Source organism: Zonotrichia albicollis, chromosome 2 (genome assembly GCF_047830755.1).
Source record: "Zonotrichia albicollis isolate bZonAlb1 chromosome 2, bZonAlb1.hap1, whole genome shotgun sequence".
NCBI classification, from domain to species: Eukaryota; Metazoa; Chordata; class Aves; order Passeriformes; family Passerellidae; genus Zonotrichia; species Zonotrichia albicollis.
In genome coordinates, this window is record NC_133820.1 from 27,402,064 (window position 1) to 27,419,026 (window position 16,963).

Sequence of the window (16,963 nt, forward strand, 5' to 3'; positions counted from 1 at the left end):
AATTACACACTTGGCATGGAAATTGGTGTTTTAGTCCTTGACCTCCTAGTGTAGGGCACAGCAGAGGGTTTTGGATAAAGGGCGTAGGGTGAAAGGGAAGAGAGAAAGAGAGAGATAAATTAAAGAGGGGCAGAGAAGAGGAAAGAAAAACACATCACCCATCCTGGCTCCAGTGTCAATCCTGCTGGGGTTTGCATTATCCTGGGATGCAAATGCAAGGCAAGCACCCTGAAATTTTTGGGGAATTTTTCTTTTTTTTCTAAGTAAGTTTTCCCCACACTGGAGATCAATTTCTCACTGTGTATGCAAATTAGCTATGTGCAGTCTGTTCTTGTAGATCTTTCTGGAAATGGGTTTGAAGCCTTTGGGGGTTATTGGGTGGTCCTGATCCCACCTGGCACTCCACGCCCGCTCTCTGGGGCATTGTTTCTGTGCTTGCACAGAAATGTATGAAGCTGTGCTTGCCAGTAGAGCTTACTGTGACCTTGTTGCTTTGATTATAATGTGTATGAGACAGAGAACCTAATTTTCTTTGCTTATGCTAAACAAGGTTTAATACTTTGAAAGGCTTATTTGTAAACAAGAAGGGGCTTGTATGCACTGGAGTACCTGTCAGGTGGGACATGCTAAGTTCCAAACTAGAGAGTCCATGGCCTGCTCCAGGATAAATTTACCCCTAAGTAGCTGGTTGAGGCCTTCATACTTGTCATGCTGGCAATATATATATTATTTTTCAATTTACAAAATGCTGATGTTGGATTGTGCACTGATGTTAGTGTAAATAAGATGCACTTAACTGGAGGCTTTTACAGAGATCCTGCCCACATTATGTATTAGGTTCATCAAAGAGATTGCAACTTTAAATCAACTTTTATTGGCTTGTTTTTGTTTAGTATCTGTGTTGGAAAGTCTCCTTCCAACTTTCATGATAAAATAATTTACCTCCTCTTTACATCACACTGGTGTTTCTTCTCTGTGTCACTTTATTATCTCAGATGCAGTCTTTATAATACAAAGTGCCACATCTGTCAGGGTCAGTAATAGGGCAAAGAAATGCTCCAGTTTTGCTGTGTTGGCAGAATTGCCTCAGGATCCTGGTTATAAGCCTATTGATACATAGCCCTACAGTCTGAGGTGAGGCAAGGTGGAATATTTGTAAGTAGTTATTGAAAAATATGGAAGCATTTGATGTGAACCCCACTCTGCGAAATTATACTTTTTATTAGAAATTATACTTTTTATTAGAAGCATAGCCATGTTTCATAAGAAATGTCTAACAGTCTTCTTCCCCTATGTCTAACTTCTGTTTCTTAGTGCCTATTATAAAGAAACACTGCTAAATGACATCAGAAAAGCTAGAGAGAAGTACCAAGGAGATGAACTGGCTAAGGAGCTGGCCAGGATTAAGCTGCGTATGGATAATACTGAAGTGCTGACTTCTGACATTGTCATAAACCTGCTTCTTTCCTACAGAGACATTCAGGTATGTGCCAAAAGACTAAGGTGAATTATTTTACTGTGCAGTTTTGGCTCTTGTTTGTTCTCCTGTGCTGCTTTGTTTGTTAAGCAGTGATTCAAAGCTGACACTAAATGGGAGCAGTTGTTATGTTGTGTAAGTTTGGATTGTCTTTTGGGCAGTTTAAAGGGATAGAGACTCTTACTTATTTTTCCTGTGAACAAGAGACTCAGATTAGGTGACTTCCCAAGGTCTCTCCCTTTGCTTCTAACAATTTTTAACTAAAAAAGCAAAAAACCCTACTGAATAAAGATGGTTGCCTTGCTCTCCTCTGCCCTACCTTTCCTCCCTCCCCCCATAAAATTAAATATATTTAGAAACTGAGAACTATAATTCAATGAAACATTATTTTGCTTTTGAAATCTAACTGCACCCTTTTTTCTTCTTTTAGTTTTTTTAAAATAAGTTTTGCTTTTGCTAAAGCAGCTATTTTTCCAAATTGAAAGTCTGTGTGATTGACATCCATTTTCAAATATAATTTCAACCATTCTATAGATTTTTTTTTTCCCGTCAGGAGCTAATTTGGTTGTTTCTTGTGTATAAATGGGTTGTGAGAGCAACAGGTGACCAGATAATCCTTCATTACCAAACCTTCCATTCTGAAATGCATATTTTCCTTACAGCACTTTATCTAGCTTCATTTGGATTGGCTCTGGTGATCATGAGGGATCTCCCTTGAGAAATGTACTCGTATCAAATCATGTTTTGAACAAAAAGATTCAGTAACACAATGCCCTTTGAAATGTCAGTAAACTGGCCTCTTCAGCACTGTAGATGTGGGTTACCCCTGAGAAACCCAAGTGAGTGCACAAGTGACTGATGTATGTCAGAACAGCTGTGGTTGAGTCCATGGTGACCTGGTGAGGTGTCATTCACCAGAAGATCTCAATAAGACCTGAAAAAGCTGGGAGAGCAATTGATCACACTTGCTGCAGGGATTCAGTAGTTTGGGCATCGTGGTGAGGGAGGGACAAGCACTGCCATGGATAGACAAAAATCCCTGTGTGTTCCTACACAACCTTCCTGGCTGTTTCTCTTAGGAGCAGTCCCCTGAGAAGCTGTGATAACAGTACATGTGATCATGATAAGTTTTAGCTTAGTGATGCTTTCCTCCTTTCAGTTTATTCTACTTCAATCCTTTTTATTGTTTTTCAATTTCCTACCAGGACTATGATGCTATGGTGAAGCTGGTAGAAACACTGGAAATGCTTCCTACCTGTGACCTGGCTGATCAACACAACATCAAGTTCCATTATGCTTTTGCATTGAATCGGTGAGGGTGATTGGTTGGTTGATTGATTGATTGATTGAAGTTGTTCATTTTAGTGCTGTTCCATAGGGGCTTGTATGTAAATTTATAGTGCAGTTGATATCAAATTCTCTTCCCTTTCTGCACACATCCATCACAGTCATCTCTTCTTAATGCCATACTTACTGTGCCACCAGGACAGTGTGTAACTTTTGAAATTGTTGTTTTCCAACAACCATTATTTTGTCAACAACTACGAAAGGGTGGATCTATTCCAAAGGCCACTTGACTAACTGCAGAAGACTCCAGTGATACCAAGGGGTTCTTGGTCAGTCTGAGATTGTTTAATCTGAATCACATTGTTCTGAATGTCTTCAAATATTTAGTTGATAGAGTTATGAGTGATTTATTAAAGTAATAGGTAAAAAGCGCTGCTTGATCCATGAATATCATTCATGATAAAGTTTCCTTGGAAGGCTGGATGGTCATCAGGACCTGCAGGCATATCATTGCTTTAGGAAACACTGAAATATTATTGAACTCTTCTAGTTAGGTACAGACTTTTGTAGTACCTGTGTATAATAATTACTCTATTTCTAAAGAATTTACATTAAGATTGCCAGAGAAAATAGATCTTATGCAAATGAAATCACATGTAATAATAAAAGTAACTGGCTAGATGCAATCCACATAATATTAAAGATTGTGACTTAGCTAGCTAAAGCTAAACTAAATTAGCTAGCTGATTGTGAATTAGCTTACTAAAATTCAACATTGGACAACATCAGCATGGCATAAATCAAAGAGATTAAGAACTTATTAATAGATCTGGAAATGCAGTTCCTATGGCATTTTCTGAAAAAAGATAGTAAATATGGTCCTGTCTGACGTGTGGTCCAGGTTAATAAGTGCTCAGGCAAGGGGTAGCAATGTTTCACTTTAGATTCTGTGCCATTCCAGCCTAGCTGCATGTCCTCTGCCTCAGAGCCAGCCTGGGTCTGACTTGTCTTGGATCATGAGCAAAGCAAGCCTGGGCCTCACTGATGGGAACTGAGCAGACAAGTACTAAGGCACTCACTGTCATATGAAGGGCTGGCAGCCACTTCCATGCTGATTTCTGGAGCCCTGATTCATGTGGCAGGTGTTTAAGCACAGCCCCTCTCTTAGATTGCTGTCTTCCTCTCTGGCTGCCTGAGAGCATCCTGGATTTGTCATCTCTCATGTCTGTTATCAGAGGCTAACAATGGATGTTTGCAAAGGCAGGCTTGTGCTTGCTTCCAAGCCTGGGCAATCTGGATACATCACTGTCCTAGGGTGATGGAGCAAAGGGCTGTTGCTTCTCCAGTGTCTTAAGGTGAATAATTTAGTTGTAACATAGGAACAGAGCAGACACTGCTCCCTTCTGTACAGAGACAGGCTGGTTTAAGACATTGTTCCTTGTTGCCTCCTAGCTGAGATGTAAGTCTAATTGTATCTTAATTTAGACATCTTTAGGTATAAGTTCAGTCCAAATGTGCAACATGAGTATTTTCAATATTTGTATTCACAGCTGCAGTATGAAGTAAGATGCTGTGCAATTGAGGGCTGGGTGTTCCAGATGTGGATGGCTGTTTGTTTCCGTCCATGGTACACCTTGCCTGGGAGGCAGGCACTGTGTAAGGAGTGCTTAAGACCAATTAAATTTTCTAATTGGTCTTATTTACCAGAGCTGGAGTTATAATGTTCTGGAAACTTGCAAAGAGGCCCAAGGGTATGCCAAATTCTGTTCAAAACAGAGTAGACTTTAAAACCAAACCCAGTCCTGGCATGAGGCCAGAACTGTGAAAATTTTAGTCTCTTTCCAGAGCACTTCTATCTTCCTTTATATTAAAGATGAGGACAGCTGCAGTCACTATTATTTAACTCAGCATGCTGTGTTTTAACAAGCAACATATTCCAGTACCATAATGAAAGAAGGCAATTAACAAGTGAAGGGTGTAACAGGGTGCAAGTAGAAAATCACTAGTAATTGTGAATAATGCTAGTAATTGTGAATAATAGTAGCCACTGAAAATTGTTCCCATTGTTAAGCACTAGGGTATTTAAAATGTTCTGTTCTGTGATTACTCAAATTTAGTAAAAAAATATGTTGTAGGCCTCCTCCTTTTACATGCCTGGCTTTCATGAAGTACCTGGGGTGTATATGAAGGAGGGAAAAAAGCTAGTTTTTTTCTTTGTCATATCTGTTTGGAGGCTTGCAAATTTAGTTCTTGTCAAAGCCTAATTTAGGGTCTTGTTTTCCTCATTCACTGTTTCAAATATTGAAGATTCTACAAGCAAATTACATCCTCAGTGAAATGTATCTTAACTTAAAAATTACTAACTAATTCTAACTCTAATTAAAATGAGTTCTCATATTTCTTAATAATTAAGATTTTTTTTAAATGTTCTTGCTGTCATTAAGACATGAAATGAAAAGGAAAGCAAATGTTTATTCCCTTGAGAAAATACTTTCCATTAATACAAGAGTTTTTTGTCATATATAGTCTTCTCCATCTAGCTAGATTGAAGCAAACCATACCGAGGAAGATGTGAACAAAAAGCTGAGAAAAAAAGATTACACTACCTGTTACCAACAGAGTGAGCTAATTCTTGTCCCAGTGAAACACACACTGTTCCTGTTGACTTTGTTGGGCAAAGGCCTGGTTCACTGAGTGTAGTTCTGGCTCTGTAACCATGCCATTTCTTTAAAGCTGGTAAAACCAGTCTCTGAAACAGGAAGTTTGGGTTTTTTTATTTAGGAATATTTAAAACTAGGTCTCCTTATAAAGACTAGAGTGTAGAGAAAGATTCACCATCAAGGGGATGGATTTGGAGAGCAAGAAAGAAGCTATGATATCAAAGAGATGGTAAAAAAACCCACTTTTATTTTTTTACTATGTGTTCCAGGTGTTATTCCAGGTGCGATGCTGTGATAGGAGTTTGTTGCCCTACACAATAATTCAGGGAGGTAAAGGAGGAGTGGACAGTTGGATAAGACAGGGAGACAGATGCAAGAGGCTTGTGTAGACCAGGGAAGTGAGAAGATTGCTTCTGTGATTGAAGAAGCGTGGTTCTTCAGCAGACAGATAAACCACATGGCAGAACTGCAGTGAGCAAGCTGGCAAATTGGAAAGTGAATCAGCCAGCAGTTTCTGGAGGATTTGGTTTTGCTGTCAGGCAAAACCAAACTGGCAGCAGAACATTGGCACAAATTCTGAGGAAGTGATTAGAGGCTATAAAGGTACCCAGCTGGACAACTTTGTTTAAAGAAAAAAAATTGCTATGTAGCCATTTCAGTCAGAAAAACCTTAATTTGTTGAAGATTTCTTTATACAGAAACAAGTCTGTGTCATTGATCATTCCCTCAATTTGAATTTTTTCCCTTAATCCTTATGGTTCAGTTTCCTTTTTAAATAAAGTTTAATACTGTGCACAGTACTGACAATTAATGTGCTGGGTATTTGTAAAAGACATCATGATTTTTGTTTTTAATTTTTATTCCTTGATCATTTCCTTTTAATTCCTAGCATTGTGCTTGGGGAGACTTGGCAGTGTTTTATTGAGCACTAGGATATTTTCATAATTGCCCTAGTGTTTGGAAGTAACTTGCAGATCTCTTTCTTAACTGGCAGTAGTTTCTGCTGCTGCCATATTCAGATAATGTAGATTCATTTTCTCTGTTTGATTTTTCTGCAAGTTCTCACAAGGTAACAGTTGCAGTAACAGAACTAAAATGTGCTAACAAAGAAACCAGTAAGAAAAAAAAAGTAGATTTATGAAACACTTTTCAAGACCTTTGGGGTTTTCTAATATAGTTTCTAAATAAATTGTAGTAGTACTCTTTTTTCTTACCTCATTGACCATTAAAACTATATTTTAAAAGAATTTTCAGATTGTGAGTAGTGATTCTATAAACTGTGCCCCCTAAACCCCAGAAAAATAGGGAAAGTAGCTTATGTTTTCACTGAGTGTGTATGCAAACTTCTTTAAGGTAGGACATGTCTTCTTCCAGATGTGAAAAGTTTAACACATTGTGTGTTGAAGAGCACCATTGAAAAATGCCTATTTCAAAATTGTTTCATTCCCAAAGTTGACTTGTTTGTGTGATATCATGAGGGACATTTGTATTTCAGTGCAAGGTGGCCTGTAAGCACCAAGGAGCAGTAAAATGACCTGGTAGGGTCATTTTTGTAGCAGCCTACTGAGATTCCGCTCTGGCTTATAAAACTTCATATTCAGGGGATATACTTTGCAAATCTCACTGGGTGCACCAAGGTAATCCATAAAGAGAACATTTTCTGCCTTCCTTCTCATGCCTGTGCATCATCATATACAGTATTTCAGATTTCCCTGTTCAGAGAGGCTGTGGCATCTCCATCCTTGGAGGTTTAATAGATTCAGCCAGGCCTGCCATGATCTAGTGCTGGGCCATGGACCTGCTGTGGGAGGGGGATTCTATTAGATGACCTCCAGCAGTCCTTTATGACATGGGTTTTTGTGATTTGTTCTAATGTGGCTTTAAATGGGGGCTGGGGAACATGGGGAAGCTTACAGAGTTGAGATTGGTTTAAAAAAATAGAAGTCAGTGCTAAGCCTTAAGGGTTTAAGGTAATCTCTTCTACTCTGTTGATAACACCACAAATCTGTTTCAAGGCACCTTGAAACAAATTATGAGCTGTCAGGCATGCAGACTGACAAAGTGTGGGGTCTGAAATAAGAAATGAAAATCTGTCTTGGTCAAGCATAACAGGTTCTGCGTATTATCCAACAGAATGTTTTCATACTGACTTCAGAGAACTTGCTTGGAGCTTATGTGATCGTTCAGGTTTTTTGGGTGTTTTTCTTTGTTTGCTCCCTCTTTTTTGGGATTTAAAAGCTGAGAACTTCCTAAATTTGTAAATTATTATAATTGGTGTATGGGTTATGTATCATCCAATGGGCATTAAAGTCTGCTGCAGTGAAAAACAGGGTCTAATATAAATATACCTAAACTGATTATTGTTTAATTATATCCTGTTATATGAGTGCATGCTTGTCATGTGCTGAATTTTGTTGTATTTAATTATTTTAGCAATATTTTTTTCTGTATAAGAGAGAGAGATCTTTCAATTTAAGTTCTTTAGTACAATGTTTATTTAGAGCTTGGTCCTTTGTAAAAATCTCCTAATGTTGTATTTGGTGTGTACAGGTTCATCCTTTGGTGACCAGAGATGTTAATCTGCACGATGTTCCATTTTAAGCAGTGTCCTGCTTTGTTCATTGTATTTCTTCTTTAATTACACTTTTTTCAATCAGTACCTAACACCTCTTTATATAAATATTAATAAATAATCTATTTTACGGAAGGCAGACTTGAGTCAAGTCTGGGAAAGCAGTGATTTTTAGATTTTCTATTTCTGTGCTAAAGTGGAACATTAGGTTTTAGTTGTGCATTTCTTGTGTTTTCAAGAAGAGCACAACACATGCTAACTATTGTGATCACAATATACAAGACTAGGGAATTACTGAATTTTAGTATCAGGGCTTAATTTTGTTCTAAGCTCTGTTTACTCAATTTTCTGTGCTTTAGTGTTAACAACAGTGAAACTTGGGTACTCCTAATGAAAGAAATTTGTCCAGAAGAGGTTTGGTTAGAGCATGCTGACCTGGGCAATGGATTTACAGTTTTTACCTCCTGTTTATTTCTTGTAAAACTGAAAAAAGATACCAAATTTCCCCTTGTGTGCTTATTAGAGAAGACCAATATTTATTTCAGAGCAGTTAATCTGAAGAAAAAATGCTTTAAATACTTGCTGTGAAAGTTTATGCTCTGTCAGTGACATCAAAGGCAGGATAAAGCCTTGACAACCAGCTACAAAGCTGTTCAATCTTATTAAATGTTCTTCATCACCTAACATGCACAGAAGCCTGAATTTTGCTACAGATGTGCTGTTACTGGTCTTATTGCATCAGCTGGTTACCTAAGGAACAGAGCCCCTTTACAGTAAATATTAATCCTTTTGGGGCATGCAAGTAACATATTTACCAGAAACCATTATGTGCTCCTGGTATTGCTGACAAAGTAGTCATAGTCCATGTAGGCCTGTCCATGGGTACATAGGTGGGGTTTGGAAAATTGTAAACAGTTCTAAAAAGGGGTTGGTAAATATTTTAAATCTCTCTGAGGATGAAAAAAAGTGTTGAAGAGGCTATTAAACTCTTCAGCTGTGTTTGCATTACCTTTGCAAATAGACATTGTTGTTTGTTCTATGTGACTTTTTGCTGTGAATATTGAGTTCTTAACTTAGAAAAACAGCAAGGTAAATGGAGGCCAAAAATCCGATTGTTTAATAATAATAATGAATGGAAATGTTATTTAATCACCATTTTCTTATTGACACAGTTCTGAAATGTTTGTCAAAACATGCTATATCACAGTTGTTTGTTTTCCAAATCCTTTTGTAATCTGAAGAATTTTAATTAAGAAATACAGTTCAATTTCACCCTTCTATTCTTGTTGGAGTTCAAAGGCTCCATATTGAGCTCTGTCATTCTTTTGGATTGGATTGACCTGGCTTCTCCTGCAATTAGTTGGTGTTTCTGGATCCTCTGGATTCAAGATTACAAATCTTGGACATATCTGAGTAATCTGTCACACTGAATGCTGAAAATGGCCATTTTTGTTAAGTATTGTCAGGAATGAACACTAAACAGGCACATTTTTCTCATTGCAGGATGCTCAGGGTGTGCTTGTGTACCCAGGAAGGAATCAAATTAGATGGCAGATTTTTGTCAAAGAGGAGTTCTGGGTTTGCTTCAGTTCTTATGTGAGCTACACATAGAGACCAATGACAGGAGAGTGAATTTGGGTCTTATCAGTCAGCCAACAGTCATGCATCAGTCTAAATAAAGTCAAGTGTGTGTATGATGGATGGATTGTGGGATAGACGAGGGGTACTGTTCTCTCATCTTGCAGTTCCTGTTTCAGGTCTGAACTCATTTATATTATTCTCTGTATTTGATTTCAGAAGAAATAATGCAGGAGACAGAGAGAAGGCACTACAAGTTATGCTTCAAGTCCTGCAGACATGTGATCACCCTGCTCCAGACATGTTTTGTTTATGTGGGAGGATCTACAAGGATATGTTTCTTGATTCTGACTGTAAAGATACCAACAGTCGAGATCATTCCATTGAATGGTAACAGAAAAAGAAAAAAAAAATCTGTTTAAAAGCATTTTCAGACTTTTAACTTCTGGTTGTGAAAAACAGGGCTGAAATAATTAGAACATCAGTTTTTCTATTTATCTCTGTTTTTCAGGGTCCTGTTTGAATAAGTGGTTTACTGAGCATTACATCTGTGTACATGTGTTTCGTTGCTTCTCTTTATAAACTCTTCTGGAAATTGAATGATGCACTTTATTAGGAGGGATGTTGACTAATCTGTCTTTATTGAGGAAATATACAATTGATGTGTCTTAATACCAAAATGAAATACAAGTGAGATCATGGAGTTATGTTAGTCCTCTGTGCAAGGATGGTTTCCATGCTGGATCCCCAGGAAAAGCAAATAATCTACTGTATATAAGGAAAGACAGTGATAAACTGTTACAAATTTTCTGAAGACATTAATGCATGCATATGCACACGGGCTCTCACTGATATACTGTTCATATAGGTGTGTTTGTATAATCATACTGCTGAGCACAATAATTTTAGCAATGTGGGTTTGAACTGTAATTGTGCAATATTCTCTCCCACCCCCTCTTTTCCCCCATACAACATGGGTGGGTAGCAGTGAACTTGCAAGCTTCAGGTGGATCTCTTGATCCTCCACCAGTTAGTAGCAGGCATTCAGCCTGTGTCAGCTGTGTCTCAGTTACCTTTAATGAATATGAAGCTTTAAAACAAAGGGTTTGGGGCCATTGGTGCCAACTAGTCATACAATCCTTACAGTAAATCAATAGCTTAAAATACCTACCAAAACTTTGCAATATTTCAGTTCTTATGAAGAGTGAAATTTGAGTTCTTCACTCTTCTTTGCAGGTATTGCAAAGGATTTGAACTCCAGCCAACTCTCTATTCTGGAATTAACCTTGCAGTTTTGCTACTTGTTGCAGGACAACAGTTTGAAAGCTCAATGGAACTGAGAAAAATAGGTAAATAGCCACACACAGTGCCACAGACAGGTTTTCTGCCTCTCTCCCTGTGAAGAAACAAAATACTTGCAGTGATGGGTTGCATAGACACAAGGGTGGTTCTGGTTTTTTGTGGTGGGTCCTGGATGGCAGCCTAAAGCACAGGATCTCAAAGGCACATTTTCCTTCTGGCTGCCTTGGTGCAGCCTTCTGGTATCATGGCCCATCTAAAGGGCCCCAGAGATTGGAGAACAACAGAGGACCAACTTCAGCAGCATCTGTAAACTGCCTTTACTGCACCACAGAGATTATCCCATTGCAGAACCAACAGGGCACAAAACCAGGAAGAGACAGGGTGGCCCAGTTCTCCTCAGGAATGCCAGGAAAGGGTTTCTGTTGTCACTGAGTTGAGAGATCCACAAGAAGAATTGCCTGGAAGGACCTACCAGGAGAGTTACTTGTTGTCTACTTAGAGTCAGTCTTCCACATATGTGCTAACTAAAATGCATCACTTTACATTTACAAAGAAATCCCATAATAGAAACAGATATGCAGATCTTCCTAGTTGAACATTATATTTGGAATCTGGTCTTGTCTGAAATGCATATTTGAGCCTTAAATGTTAAGAGTGCAAAGGTGGCTTTAAGTTATTCCTCTGACCCTGCTCTGGGGTGGACTTGTGTGAATCTCTAGCCATGGATCTCTTGCAGTAAATGCAGATGAGGACACAGATTTGTGCATCTTACACTGAGAATCAGGAGGCAGATAGCCCAGACAGGAAGTAAAAGAGGTTTTTCAGTCCTGTGTTGTGGGGGTTCTTAACTGGAGGTGTGATTTGCAGATCCTTCCTCTGTATTGTGCAATGTTATTTTCTGGGCAAAATTTACTCTTCTTTATTTTCATCAGTAATGCTTAATTAAGTCTTAAGTTAGTCTTTTACTGATCAACTTACCAGTAAAAAAAACAAAAGAGTGTTTTACTGATAGAAAACTGTGGTTTCCAATTGAAATTTTACAGGTGTACGATTAAACAGTTTATTGGGAAGAAAAGGAAGCCTAGAAAAAATGAACAATTACTGGGATGTGGGACAGTTCTTCAGCGTGAGCATGCTGGCAAATGATGTTGGTAAAGCAGTCCAAGCAGCAGAGAAGCTTTTTAAGCTGAAACCTCCAGTGTGGTATGTGGTAGAAGGCTGTTGCTCAAGCACTAAACTATGGGGAAATACACAAATTTTAAAAATCTTGCAGTCACATGGATAACTTAACTGGCTTTTTCCATCACAGATTGTTTGCAACTCTTAGTTTATGCTATGTTCTTTTATTATGAGAAGGAAGGAGGAAGGTGAAAAATTAAGTTATCCAGCATTGTCAGGTTATATCCCATTGAAGCATGTATTTTATAAGAAAAAATTTAGGTATTACTAATGACTCCTTGTGAAGTAATTGTGAAAAATTGTGAAACCGTTGTTAACCATTGTGAAACCAGAGTTAAGATAGCTGCTGCTTCCCTCCACCATCTTCTAGTTCATCGTATGCTGTCTAATCCCCATGTAACTACTTGTGTAACTATACCCATTTGCAAAAAGCTATTGTTCATGAACATCCGTGGGAGCTTATGACTCAAGGCTTTGTCTAAACTTGCTATTCTTTCCAGAAATCTGTAAAAATCAACACTATCATTGTGGTAGCTTTTAAAACACATTTCATTTTGGATGTCTAAGTCAGTGATGTGGTTTTAGAATCTCGTTGAATTTTGTTTTCTCTCTGTTAACTCACTAATTCAATACATTCTAGGTACTTGAAATCATTAGTTCAAAATCTGATGTTAATTCAGCGTTTCAAGAAACTCACCATAGAACATTCTCCTAAACAAGAAAGATTGACTTTCTGGCTAGATATAATTTTTGAGGCAACGAAAGAAACAACTAATGGACTGAGATTTCCAGTAAGATGTTATGTCCAAACAAGTTTTGTATGTTTTATGTTTCTGGATAGGATATTACAAGAATTAGAAGACTCTAAACATAATACTTAAAAATTTAACTGCGTGTTGTTTCATTGCATGAACCAAACCCCTGTACTTTCTTAATCTTTCTGCTATAAAAAATTAACCCACCAACCTAAAAGCATTCTAAAAAAACTTGTGAGTCTCCTATAACAAATTGTGATACTGCTATTCTGTTGTTCATGAGAACACAGACTTCTCCTGCCTAGTCTTGGCCTCCTGTCTCCCTTGAAAATTTTTTAGGTCTTACTTCAAAATTACCTTTTGTCTATATCTGAGCAGCTGAAGATACTGTAGTCTATTAGCTACTGGTTTATTAAGGAAGAATGCTCTCTGTCTTCAGGTTTTGGTGATAGAACCAACTAAAGTCTACCAGCCTGCCTATGTTTCAATCAACAGTGAAGCAGATGAGAGCTCTCTGTCTTTGTGGCATGTCTCTCCCCCTGAAATGGTAAAACTGTCAGCAAGTTTGTTAAATTTACTGATTCATTTTGCATAAAGCAATTATTTACATGTAGACTTTGGAACACTTTACAATAATTTTAAATTTGCTACATTTCTGTGAAGCCCAAGCCTCAGCATCTCTTGTGCAGATACTAAAGTTGACATTTTGCAGAGAAAGGAAAATGAGTGACTGTGATTAGAAATCAAATGGTTCTGATGTCACTCAGATTTAACTTTGCATTTCTCTTAAAAGTGCATGGATTATTTGGTCTGCTCATAATATTTCTCATCTGAATTCTATGATTTTAGTTAAGATGCAGGTCAAAGATTAAAAGTAAAGATAAAGCCCAGAATTCTGTTCAATGTTTTAGGCATTTTAAACTTTTACTACTGTAATATTTGAAACTAGAAAAAATGGCAGCCTGTGACAAGTAAGTGTCAAGGAATAGAATATTTGGTGTCTTGGATTGTTGGATAGGGCACAGGGGATTAAGAAAGGAGTAGGCATAGTTATAGACAGTGTCAGCTCTTAAAAATGATAAATAATTTCTGTTTCACATTGAAACACTTGAAATCTGCAATGTATTTTGCTACACTTTCTTAGTATTAGAACAACATAGATGAAGAATAGACCAAAAGCATAGAGACAAGGTGTAAAAGAAGCTTGTTGGAGCAGGACAAGACCACATGATTACCTGGAACTCTGAACAATTTTTCTGGTACATTTTTCTACTTCACTGTTTCAGGTGAATGTGTCTGACACAACTTTGCTTTGTGGAACAAATTTTTGGTGCATATCTGACATTGCTAAAAAAGATCCAGCTCATTGCTATAATCAGATTTATGGTGGGCTGCAGTCCTAGACACAGGCTGTCCTTCCTCTGTTTTGCCTCCAGTGTGTTCCCTGGGCCAAAGCAATGGCTCAAAACCTCTTAGGGAGACTGGTGAGTTTGCCTTTCCCTTTGAGCCTAGACAAGAGTAGGACATAATCTGCTCCATGTTTAATGTGAAATGTAGATGTATTGCATCAAAACATAATGTTTGGTAAATTGTGCTGCACAACTTACTCTTCAGGTTGAATTTACATGAGGAAATGTGGCCTTTGCTTCTACCCTGTGCCATTCATATTCATTTTTTCCTCAAAATGAAGTAAAATAGCAATGTATGTATAAGTTATTTACCCAGGTATTAATCATATTTCAAAATATGGGAGCTGGGGGGAAGAAATAAAATGAGAGAGAAAGAAGGAAAGAGAGAGACATGTTGGAAAGCCTTTCTTTTGCTTACCATGCTGTCACTTTGTTTTCAATATTAAGTCATGAAACTGTGGTTGATTTTATCTCTTTGTTCTTTACAGAAACAGATTCATGAATGGAATTTTACAGCTTCTTCCATTAGAGGAATAAGGTTGGTATGTCAGTAAACAGTTCACTGACTTTTTGTATATGTTTTATATTTCCCATAAGTGCAAAATCTGGGCTCTACCTTAAATATCTCTCTTTCAATGGCCTGTTATAAAAGCTTGTTCTGTCCAGCCTGCCTTGAAATGTCACAGAAGAGTTTGCCTTTCCATGCATGGGCAGAGGTGTACATTTCTCATAGGAACACTCAAATCTGAGAGGGTTATTGGGTGTCTGTATTCTCTGGTAGACTTTTTTGTTTTCCACTATGTAACTGACTTTTGTAGATTTTTCTAAATCTTTCACTGAAGTTATAAGCATCTCTGCATTTAAAAACATGGAGAGCACAAGGAAAGAAGAGCCCTTAGTGCTTCTTGCTTCCTTCCATAAGTGAAAGAAGCAAAGTAAATGAAATGAAAGTATCTGTAAGTAAATGAAACCATAGTATCTGTTTTCTGTTTGGAATTCAGAAATGCTTCTGATATGGCTTTATTTAAATACCTGCTAGCTAAAACTTGAATTATTAGAGAACTGTTAAATGAGGCATAAATGTAGTTTTTGCTAAGGACAGAAAATAATTCTTAAGCTGTAAGTAGACTACTAGTGGAGTTTCTCAAGGACTAACCTTTAAATAGTTAAGACAGTTCTATTTTGTGATGCTTAGATCAATGAAAACACTAGTCACAAGTAAATGGGTCAAAATATTAGTACCAAAAAAGATCAGAATATTTTATAGAAAGAACAGGATTGTTCTGAGAACTGAAAGGATAGAAAATATTCACATTTGGTGTTAATAATTGCAAAATGCATGACTACATTTAGAAAGTAGATTATGTATGTTAAGTTGGGCTGCTTGCTGCCAGAAGGCTGAGAGACAGAACACCAGGAGAGGAAAAAAATTTAACTTATCTCTCCTCTGAATTATGCAGACTTCAGCTAAGAATGAGAGGAACTGGTAGTTCAGGGAACAGTACAGGGAACACCAGGTGGGCTTTTGCCTTCTCTCCGAGCTCCTGAGTCTCTACACTGGTGGATTTCCCCTTTCTAGGGACATAAATGGCTGTTGTCTGGGGCCACTTGTGTGACTGCATAAGTTTAAGTGCTTGACACACCTTCTGATTCAAGAACAAGAAGAAATTCAGATACCTTATGGGTTTTGTAGTTCTGAAAGGAGGGGACTTCTAGGCTTTGGTCTTGACTAAGAGTGCCTGAAGTTTTAGGTTCCAGGTTTGCCTTCCCTGAGCTTGCATAATTTACCTAAGCAAGTAAGCTCAGTGAAGTAGTATTTCTCTGAGTAATATGGGTGGCAGTTGAAAACCTGAAAGTGTGGATTTGGACATAGATTCTATAATAACTTCAGTCCTTTCTTCTAAAAGAAAAAGCAGGCTTTGGTTTAAATGAATTTTACATGGTATTTTTTTCTATTACTCCAATACAATGTGAATGACTGAAGTCTGTGGAACTTATTGGGAATAATTCAGCATAAAGTTTCTGTACCACATTAATTACCTTCAGTCAACACAATGCACAGAAATTAATCTTTGAGAAAGATAACTTTAATCAAAAGGATGCAAGCAATTAATTTCATTTGCTTTGACTTTTAATCACTGCTGAGTGATTAAAAATTCACTGTATTACAAAGCCCAAAGAGGCAATCTTTTTTAAATTTATTGGAGTTATATGTTTACTTTGTATGTGTAACTTCAAATTACTATACTTTTGAAATTCCGTTCCTTTAAAAAAACTGTGGTCTCATTTAAAATACACTCTAAACAAAACTCTTAAACTGTATTTATACTCACCAGTTCATCTTATATACCCCAAATATGACAATATTTATAATGCAGTATTGTTACTTAGATTCTGTCTTGACTGTCTTATATTTGCCCCTGGAAGAGTCACCTTGCTTTGTCTCTTAGTTCTCAAGTCTGATGTGTGCTTGTCTGACTTGTTAGACTGGAAATTGCTATACTAAATGAAACTAAAGAGTGGCATAGTTATTATTTTCACATATTTCTAGAAAAGTTTTCAGGCAAAATTCAGATTTTTTTGAACACTGTCGTGGTAGCCCTTAATATGCTTCAACGAGCAACATCAGCTGGTCATGTAATATGTGGCAACTTTGCTGTGTGCTGTCAGGTATTTTAAGTAACTGGCTCAGCAGAAGATATGCAAAATAGAAGAGTTTGACTGAACAGATCAGGCAAGAATCT

The 16,963-nt window shown here is 37.5% G+C and overlaps 1 protein-coding gene across 2 annotated transcripts in view; it reads left to right on the top strand.

Moving 5' to 3' along the window:
• MAP3K15 (mitogen-activated protein kinase kinase kinase 15) overlaps positions 1–16,963 on the top strand; it is an 80,385-nt gene that overhangs the window by 39,204 nt on the left and 24,218 nt on the right. For both annotated transcript variants that reach the window (XM_074534641.1, XM_005484406.4), the window contains 8 exons: positions 1,315–1,483; positions 2,683–2,789; positions 9,794–9,964; positions 10,811–10,923; positions 11,920–12,079; positions 12,696–12,846; positions 13,250–13,357; positions 14,708–14,757. In XM_074534641.1, the coding sequence (XP_074390742.1) occupies positions 1,315–1,483; positions 2,683–2,789; positions 9,794–9,964; positions 10,811–10,923; positions 11,920–12,079; positions 12,696–12,846; positions 13,250–13,357; positions 14,708–14,757 (1,029 nt within the window). The remainder of the gene's footprint in view (positions 1–1,314; positions 1,484–2,682; positions 2,790–9,793; positions 9,965–10,810; positions 10,924–11,919; positions 12,080–12,695; positions 12,847–13,249; positions 13,358–14,707; positions 14,758–16,963) is intronic.